Source organism: Zootoca vivipara, chromosome 15 (assembly GCF_963506605.1).
Source record: "Zootoca vivipara chromosome 15, rZooViv1.1, whole genome shotgun sequence".
In the NCBI taxonomy this organism is placed as follows: Eukaryota; Metazoa; Chordata; class Lepidosauria; order Squamata; family Lacertidae; genus Zootoca; species Zootoca vivipara.
This window is the reverse complement of record NC_083290.1, coordinates 32273706-32283623: the sequence shown is the minus strand read 5'-3', so window position 1 is coordinate 32283623 and position 9918 is coordinate 32273706. Positions and strand designations below refer to the sequence as shown.

General features: G+C 43.1%; 1 protein-coding gene across 2 annotated transcripts in view; it reads left to right on the top strand.

Moving 5' to 3' along the window:
* The first annotated feature begins 26 nt into the window (after nt 1–26).
* The window catches only part of FOXRED1 (FAD dependent oxidoreductase domain containing 1), a 14250-nt gene continuing 4358 nt past the window's right edge, over nt 27–9918 (top strand). Inside the window, exons 1-8 of one of the 2 annotated variants that reach the window (XM_060268369.1) lie at nt 27–46; nt 3119–3339; nt 4080–4190; nt 5483–5601; nt 5953–6047; nt 6975–7076; nt 7752–7828; nt 8948–9108. In XM_060268369.1, the coding sequence (XP_060124352.1) occupies nt 3121–3339; nt 4080–4190; nt 5483–5601; nt 5953–6047; nt 6975–7076; nt 7752–7828; nt 8948–9108 (884 nt within the window). In that variant the 5' untranslated portion in view covers nt 27–46; nt 3119–3120. Of the gene's footprint in view, nt 47–397; nt 598–3118; nt 3340–4079; nt 4191–5482; nt 5602–5952; nt 6048–6974; nt 7077–7751; nt 7829–8947; nt 9109–9918 lie in introns of those variants that run through there. The other variant, XM_035139240.2, reaches the window with a different exon arrangement.

The window sequence follows — 9918 nt, the reverse complement described above, 5'->3', positions numbered from 1 at the left end:
GAAGAGCCGAGCCGACTGGCTCTTAGGTGATAAGAGCTTCCGGTGGGTGAGTATGGAAGGGCCACGTCAAAACTAAGGATGGCCTGTCATGAGGAGAGACAGGATTGGTTGTGGAGGAGGAGGAGGTGGGGATTGCATCGCGGCGGCGGATTGGTCAAGGACGGAGGAAAGTAGGCGGGGACTTATTTGAAGAGTGGGCGGTGCTTACGATGTTCTGACCCCGGCGGGTTTTAGCGAGGCGGGGCAAAGAAGGAGGCCCTCTATTGGCCAGTTGAGAAGGGGTGGAGGTCCCCCACGGAGTGGGCGGTGCTTCCCGGACTCTGAACCCAACAGGTCCTATCAGGGCAGACAGGGGGCGGGGCGTTTGCTGTGACGCGTTAAAAAAGGAGGCGGTGAGGTAAAAAGAGGGCGTCTCGGTGTCCGCGCGGGCTTGTCTCAGTCGACCTGAGGGGAGTAGATTCGGCAGCATGATCCGCGGGCGGAGGCTGCTGGGCAGGCTGCGTCCTCTGCTAGGGGCGGCAAGTCCCTCAGCGAGCCCGGCGGAGCCTCGCCGGCCGTTTCGTACAGGGGAGCCCCGGCTTTACGACCCCGTCCAAGGTGCGAATCAGGCGGGGGTGGCTTCTCTCGGCCTGGCCTACCTCGCGGGGTTGTCATGAGGATAATCTAGGGCTGAGAGTCTCTCGATGAAAAGTAAAAATCGAATTAAAGACGAGTGGGTTGGTATTGGCATTTTCATCCAATCCTTCCTACTTTATTGGAATGGTTGATTGGCTAAGATCTCTTTGGTAGTGGATGTTAATTAAATAGAACTTAAAGTAATTTTTTTAAGTGTTTGTTTAAAAAAAAGGGACAGTTTTTAATCCCCGTTACAGGTGTGCCTTGTTTAATTAATTGACTGACTTGATGGCCGATTGGCTGAAATCTACATACCTGTGCATACAGAATTTTTTTTTAAAAAAAATTATGATTAATGCAAGTACTTGGAAATAATTGTCAGCTTATTAAAATCAAATTTGATTAATTGAATGATTTAACTGACTAAAATCTGTGCAGTGTGCATCTTAACAGAAGAGTTCTGAAGTGGGAGACTCTTCATGCCTTTTTTAGATGATTCCTGATTCCTTTTTGCAAACAACACATAATTACATTATTTTTAATTACAGGTAAGTAGCCGTGTTGGTCTGGTATAGTCGAAACAAAATAAAAAAAATTCCTTCCAGTAGCACCTTAGAGACCAACTACCAGTACGTTTGTCATTGGTATGAGCTTTCGTGTGCATGCATACTTCAAATATGAAGAAGTGTGCATGCACACGAAAGCTCATACCAATGACAAACTTAGTTGATCTCTAAGGTGCTACTGGAAGGAAAATTTTATTTTGTTTCAATTATTTTTAATGTACCGTAAGTACTTTAAAAAGTGGGCTGCTTCAGTTGCTCTTAAGTGTGTCTCACGACACTTGATAACTACAAGTGAGGAGGTTGAAGTCTGTTATTTCCTTATTTAATTGAATAAAAGATATAGTGCATTGTACAATAACTATCACATGTTTCTTTGGTTTGAACCTATAAAATGACAGTAATGAATTCAGTAAGTATGTAATGTGAATCCAAAAGTAAAAGCAATGTAGCACAATTCTGTCCATGCTTCTTCAGAAATAAATTCCACTTTGTTCAATGGAGTTTACCTCCCTGGTATGCTGCTTAGCATTTCAGCCTTAGTGAGCAGGAAAACACATATTCCAAGGTAATACCACGTACCTGCATTTTTGTAAGTTTTTTGTATTTAAAATAATTACTAGTCTTCAAAAAAAAGACTGCCTCATTAGCAGAGTATACTTTTACAAATAGGTCATTAAAAAAATTATGATGGCCGTTTCATTTTTAGAGCAAAACATAGCTCTAATTGTTACCATAATAATTGAAACAACCAAACAGTTATCAGTCTTCATGAAGGCAAACCTTTTAGATGCCCTTTGTACGGTATGTCATGCACCAATAATTGTAGTCCTGGCTCATGCCTGGCATCTCAAGGTAAAAATTTAAGCAACGCAAACAGCAATTTGAACCTAACGGTTGAACTGCTGGTTGTGTTGCTGAAATTAGAAATGCCAGGAGTACAACTGTTGGTGCATAAAGTGCAAAGGGCACCTGAAAGGCTTTTCATTACGAAGACTGATACCCGGTAACTGTTTAGTTGTTTCAATCAGTATGGTTTAAATTAGAGCTATGATGTGTTCTATAAACAGAAAAGCCATCGTAACTTTGCTTTTATTTTTTAACATGAAAAGCTGCTTTCTACAACCTGCGTAAATTGTTGTGGAGAACATGGATGTTCTTTCTCTCTTCATAAATCTACGTGCAGTCATACCTCAGGATACGTCTGCTTCATGTTGCGTCTTTTCAGGTTATGGACGCACTGAACCCGGAAGTCCCAGAATGGGTTACTTCCTGGTTTGGTGCGTCCGTGACCTGCGCACATGCACAGAAGCACTAAATCGCCCTTTGCACATGCGCAGAAGCACCACATTGTGTCACATGCGTGCACAGGTGCAGTGCTTCATATTGGCGGCTTTTTCATGTTGCGAACGGGCTGCCGGAACATTCCGTTCGCAACATGAGGTACCACTGTATCTTGTGGGGGAAAGGGAATAAGTTATATGGAGCATTGAGGCTGAGGCTTTGAAGCCACTGGGAAACACATTCAACCATTCTGTTCTCAGCCACGCCATACAGTTAAAGCAGTAGCATGCCACTTTAACAATCATGACTTCCCGCAAAGAATCCTGGAAACTGCAGTTCATTGAGTGAGAGTGGTTAGGAGATTCCTCACAGAGTTGAAGCACCCTTCGCAAACTACAGAGCTGAGCATTCTTTGGGCGAAGCCATTACTGTTAAAATAGTGCACAGCGTGGATTTGACATCTGTCTGAATCTGAGAATTGCCAAGCCTTTCAAGCATACCTTTCTACCATAAGGGTTGAGATTCATGAAATGCTCGATTCTGCTTTCTCCAAACTTGATATATTGGACACGTTTGGTAGCAATAAGGTGGTGGCTTTTTTCTCAACTGAGTCTGCTGAACACTAACTGCATGGTATTATTTTTGGCTTCTTTCAGATATGCAGAAGGGAGTCATCAATGCCTACAAGAAGATGAAAGACTTCCTTCCCGGCAGTGACTGGCAGCCCGGGCATGTTACCGAAGGTTTACCTCCTGATCATGCTGATGTGGTCATCGTTGGGGGTGGAGTAATAGGCTGGTCTATTGCCTTCTGGCTGAAGATGAAAGAACCACAGAGAAATGCCTATCGAGTAGTGGTGTTGGAGAAAGACATGACGGTCATTTACCATCTGAGATCAATAATGGGGGGCTTGGGGAACGGTTTCAAACATCAAGTTTGTTAAGTGTCGGGTTTGCTTTGTGCAATAGAGGCAACAAGTGATTAATGTGCATCCAAAAGACATGCATGGTGACAGACCCGGAAGTGACAGGACAACGTCACAAATAGGGAGGAATTGGTGTGGAAGGGGGCAAGAGGGCTCTTATACCCCCTCCACCAACAGGGACAGAACACCCGCACAAAATGGTCATTGACTGTATTCAGGTCCCTTCCAGAAAGATGAATTGCATTAAAGTGCATTGCTGAAGGTGTGCTGTAGTACTTAGTGTCAGACTTGGCCGATGGAGACCTGCTTCAAATCTCTACTCAGCCATCAAGCGTGACTCAAAGCCAACCACACATTCTCACCTTCACCTGCCTCACAGAAGGGCAGGGAGAGAGAACTGTGCATTCTGCCCTGTACTTCTTGGAGCCAGGGCAGGATAAAAAAGTAATAAGTAATCAGGGCGGCCGTTCATTATGTTAAATGTAGAAATAGTAGGTGACCTATTGAATTGCAGATTGATAATGCTGCAACAGGGATAAATGGGCATTCACCATTTTGTCCTGCCAGGGAATCTCTTCCCCAGTTGCCTTTTATTTTCTTGCTGTTCTTTACATTTCTGAAATGTTTCTGGGAGAGGGAATTTGACTATGGAGCTACGTGACAGCATCATTTTCTCTTTTGCTTCTTTGCAGTATTCCAAAGCATCTACAGTACTCTCTGCGGGGGGAATACGGCAGCAGTATTCAATGCCAGAGAATATCAAGATGAGCCAGTTTTCAGCAAACTTCCTCCGCACCATCAACGTATGTCATGATGTCTGGGTGTTTGTGGGAATGCTGAAGTGGAGGAGTCTCACTCTTGCTTCTGTCACTGGCCTGCCTTGCAACCTCTGGAACAGGCAAATGGGCCATCGGGCCATCTTTAAGGAGACAAAATAGGACAATGTGCAACTAATTAGATATCTACAGAGTGCTTAAATGCATTAAATAACCACTGTGCAGTTTGCACCACTGCTTTTGTCCTAATAAGTTAGTCACCCTAGCATCCACATACAGATACTGAATCTATCAATTGGCATCCCAGTAGCAAGCTCTTCACTCAGAAAATACTGGTATTTCTTCCTGATTTGGTCTTAACTCCATTAAGAGTGCTGTAGGGTATACTATACCAGGGGTCAGCAATCTTTTTCAGCAGGGGGCCGGTCCACTGTCCCTCAGACCTTGGGGGGTGGACTATTGGGGGGGGGGCGAAGAACGAATTCCTATGCCCCACAAATAACCCAGAAATGCATTTTAAATAAAAACACACATTCTACTCATGTAAAATCATGCTGATTCCCGGACCATCTGTGGGCCAAATCCGGCCCCCGGGCCTTAGTTTGCTTACCCAGTACCCATGCACTGTACACTTTCTAGATCAGAAGTTAAAGTTGTACATTTCTGTTTATATAATCTTGGGAATTTTGGACATAAGTGACATTCTTGAAGCTTCTCGGTTTTAATTTATCGCCCCATATACATACATGGATTGTTTCTTTTGTCTATTATTTTTCTCTTAAATCCTCCAGTCATTGTTACATCATGTGTGCTTGAATCATAGAATCATAGAGTTGAAAGAGACCACAAGGGCCATCCAGTCCAACCCCCTGCCAAGCAGGAAACACCACCATGCTTGAGATATGCTAAGAGTTGGCATATCATAATGGTCAAGTATGCAGTCCTCAGCACACTTATTAGAGAATGTCCCGTTGACGAGCAGAGTACAAATGCTTTGAATAAGAAGAAAAAACTCTCTCTGACTTATTTTTTAGTAAACATGCTTGGAATCACACTTTTAAGAGTTCAGATATTTTCTTTGCCATGAATTGATCAGGTAGTCCTAGGTAAGCCATTGCCCCCCTCCCCCACAGCTTCTCATCTAGAATATGGGGATAAAAATAATGCATTGCTGTGTAAGGGCTACAGTGACCATAAAGCTCTTTAAACTCTCAAGAAAAGAGCTATAGCAGTGATATGTATTCCTGTAATTTTCCCACTTCATCCCATCCTGAAGACAGCAATCCTTGAAATGTAAACAGATTATCTTTTTGTTCCAGCAATACCTTGGTGTTGTCACGCAGCCACCCATAGATATTCAGTTTAACCCATCGGGCTATCTCTTCCTGGCTTCAGAGGATGGAGCTGCTGTGCTGGAGGAGAATGTTGGAATTCAAAGGTATGGGGTTCTGAGGATCCTTTTGGTGAAAGGTGCTTAGGGAGAAGAAACAGTGATAGGCATGTATGTATGTATGAGGTATGAATGAGAATGTTATGTTCTTGTAAAGCCATAGTGGTTTTCTTCCCCCAGCATTGAGATCACCTGTGGTAATTTTACCTATTTGCTCACACAGATTATTTGAAAATTAATATTTTTGGGGGAAAGTAGACTTTTTGACTTTAAAAATAATAACATAAATTGCCCCTTCCTGCCTTTATTAGAGCAACTTTTAAATTGACAAAATGTTCTTTCCCATCTTGTGCATTCTGATGAGAGTTCTTTCATGGTTTGTTTGCTTGCTTTTTTCAGGAAGGAAGGAGCAGAGATCTCACTACTGTCACCAGCACAACTGAAAAAGAAGTATCCGTGGTTGAATACAGATGGCGTAGCTTTGGCTTCCATTGGTACTAGACTGCTAAATCTCCATCTTTCCTAAAGATTAATAGCACTGCTATCTCAAGTAAACAGTTTAAAATCAGAATGCTCTGTTCTTCTTTTTTGTATGCTTAAGTTACGGGGACTCTCGAATGAACAAGCCCCCATTTCTTCTATTTTCTCCTAACAGCTTCTTCATGAATAGCTAGTCCAGTCCTAGTCCTTCAACCCCTGCCCCATCTGGAGCTGCATTCTCAGATCCATAGTCAAATGTTGGAGAATCCTATGTCAGGGCAAAATGGCACAACCCATGGATATAAGCATAATTATCTCATTTATTCAATAATTTTAAAGAAAAAATACATTTTCATAAGATGTGCTTTTATTCACACATCTATCCAATGGCTGCAAAGGCAATTAAACCACTGAAAGCTGAGACAAAGCTGCAGATAAGAGCAAACCTGGACCAATCTGCCTCTCCTGACACTGCTAGCTGTTTGGCAAAGTACGATGGAGGTTACTTGTTACAGTCAAACCTTGGTTCTCAAACAGCTCTGTTTTCAAACATTACGGTTCCCTAATGCCGAAAACCCGGAAGTAAATGCCCTGGTTTTCAAACGTTCCTCGGAACTCAAATGTCCAATGGGGCTTCCACTTGAGTGCAAGAAGCTCTCAAGCCACGCCTCAGTTGTCGAAGTCAAATTGTCTTCCGGAATGGATTACGTTCAACGACAGAGGTTTGACTGTACAAGAAATGTTGCAGGGTTGCAGGGTGGGGTTCTGTTTTGTTCTGGGTTTTTTTTTACTGAGTTTGCCTGTTGGGAAAGATCAATTGTTCTTAGCTAACCAAGAGTGCTATTCAGAAATGTTCAGAGTATGGCTGCAGAATAATTGTCATGGCATTGTAATTCTAAACTAGATTGTCTTTCTTGCATTCTCTGTTTTGTCTTCTTAAGGCTTGGAAAATGAGGGGTGGTTTGACCCCTGGACTCTACTCAACGCTTTCCGGAACAAAGCAATATCGTTGGGCGTCTACCAAAGCCGCGGCGAAGTGACATGTGAGTCCGTCCCCCCCACTTGCTATTGCAAGCACATGCCATCATTAGCACTGAATTGTGTTGAGCAGCTCAGCCTCCTGGCACCAGGGGGCAGAAACCCTATTCAGTACAGTCTTACCTTGGTTCTTAAACAGAATGCGTTCTGGGAGTCCATTTGACTCCCGAAACCATTCAGAAACCAAGGTGCAGCTTCCAATTGGCTGCAGGAGCAGTGGAATGCCCCCCTCCAACCGTATCGTTTAAGCACCAGGCAGAAACATTATTATTTACCAGATAGTTCTGTAGATTGTAATGATTAAACTGAGCAAGTATTAGTCCATTTTAAAATTAAAGGTTTTACTGTTTTTTATATTTGTTTTATGCTGTATACTAGGTGTGGGGAGTCTTTGGCTCTCCAAATATTGCTGAACTACAACTCCCATTATCCCTAGCCATTGGCCATGCTTGCTGCGGTTGATGGGATCTGCAGTCCAGTAACATCTGGAGGACCAAAGGTTACACACAGCTGCCATATACCATCCTGAAATCTGAATGAAGTCGTTGGGGGGGGGGGGCTACAAAAATGTTTCAAATATTTTACCCATGGGATTGGAAGACATCATTCTTCCAAGTCCTAGATTTCAAAGTTGAGCCAAAGCAAAGTTGCTTCTGTATGTTCCTTTCCCTCTTCCCCAGCTTTCAACTTGTATACTGAAGAACTGGTGACGCATGAGGGGGATCGTATTAATTTCTCCCGTATCAAGGGTGTTAATGTAAGTCATTATTTGAACTACTTCAGTTAAAAGTAGGGCAAGATGTTCTGAGTAGAAGGTTCCAAGGAGAAGCTCACAGAAAGCCCTCATTTTTAAAAAATAAAATAAAATATATATATAATTTTTATTAAAGGTTTTATTGGGTTACAAAAATACGTTCATGGTCTCTATTTTTAGGTTGTAGTCTTTTCTACTTATCATTTATGTTTGATGTGAGGGCCTCTCAAAACTCCTGTTCCTATGAGGTTCTTCTGTAGTTTTGCAGAGCTAACGAGAACTTACAAAACTAAAAGGAGCTGTAGTACAGTATGATCTGCCCTTGAACTTTTGACAGAACAGATAAAGTAGGCAGGCTTGGGGCAATTGACTTCCTAGAAGGCAGTATTACATATTAACAATTGTTCAAGGGCAAGTATTGTACTGGGCAGTAGAAGGGATAGAAATGGGGCTTTGATGTGATTTCAGGCTTTCATGCCTCCTTGTCTATCCCATGCTGCAGTGCCACCTGCTTCCCCTGGCTCTGTTACAGGGCTAAGGAACCTGTGGCTTGCCAGATGTTGGTTGCTGGTGGTTGCAGGTGATTGGAGTTACAGTCCAGCAACATCTGAAGGTCCACAGGTTCCCCAGCCTTGCTCCACTAGCCTAAAGGAAAAGCCAATCCAAGATACAGGTATGTGTTCAATAGTCTGCACTCTCCCCCCCCCCCAAAAAAAAAACGTGGCTCCAATGTTAGCTCAGTTTAAGACTGCCATGCAAATGTACTGAAGGTATACATGGATGCCAACAATGCCTGGCAGTGTTCTGTGGAGTTTTCTGGCATGTCCCCTGGGGTGTACTTTGCCAGGCTTGTGTGTGACATGAAAAGGAGGTGGAATGCACAATAGCAACTAGACAGGAAATCCCAACTTTTTTTGTAATGGAACAAGAAGTAAATCAGAAAGCTCTCGGTTGCTTCCACGATACAGCAAATGCTTGGTCATAGATCCTATGACATCTCTCTGGCTTTTTTCCTTCTTGCTTTTGTATTCTCCATTGTCATCTGGAAAACCCGTATCAGAGAGGGTATTTGCTTGCCTAATGAAACAGTTACCAGGTCCTCCCTACTGTGTTATCCTCTAGGTCCAGATGCCCGACAGTATAGAATCCACCCAAATAGAATGTGGTTTTGTAGTGAATGCAGCAGGAGCTTGGTCAGGCAGAGTGGCAGAGATGGCTGGCATTGGAACTGGGAGGCCAGACTCAATGCTGGGCATCAGGCTTCCTGTGGAGCCCAAGAAAAGGTATGGTTAAACATAGTATTTATGCCGCTTTGTAGTCCATATGTTAAATACCTATTAAATCCTGTTAAATGGTAACCATATGTTGTGAAGCTCAGATTTGTGAGGGCTGCCAGCATGATTCACTTTGAAGTTAGGGCCAAAGTTTTTGTCCTGTTCCTCTGTTGCCACACATGATAGACCTACACTACTTATTTTTCTAAATCGGAGATCTAAATCTCTGCAGATCGGTTGTAGTCCATCAACATCTGGTGGGGCCACAGCTTCCCTGCCCCTGATCCAAATGGTTAGATACTTACTGCTCCTTCTTATTTAAACTTTGCTAGTAAAACATAGATAACTGGAATTGGTAACTTTTCCTAGAACACCTGCCTTCTTTCATATTTCACCCTTAAATCTCAGAGTCTGTCTGTCTGTCTGTCTGTCTCTCTCTCTCTCTCTCTCTCTCTCTCTCTCTCTCTCTCTCTCTCTGTGTGTGTGTGTGTGTGTGTGTGTGTGGTGTGTGTGATGAACCATACCAAGAGCCTTGTATGCAAGATTTCCCTTGCTCAGTCCCGGATTTTCCAGTTGAAAGGATCTTTGCTTGCAGAGCTGGAAAAGAGGCCTTTGCCTGAGATTTGCTCCTAATTGAACTAAACAGTGCCAGGCCAGAAGGATTGATAGCTTTGTTTCTAAGGCAGCTTTAGCAATCATCATCTGAGGCTCTTCTTTGTGTGCCTCTTCCACAAGAGGTCCAGAGGTGGATAACATGAAGAACGGGTCTTTGCTGAGATTCCTTTCTATTTGTGGAATGCATCAGGCAAAAAGTATTCC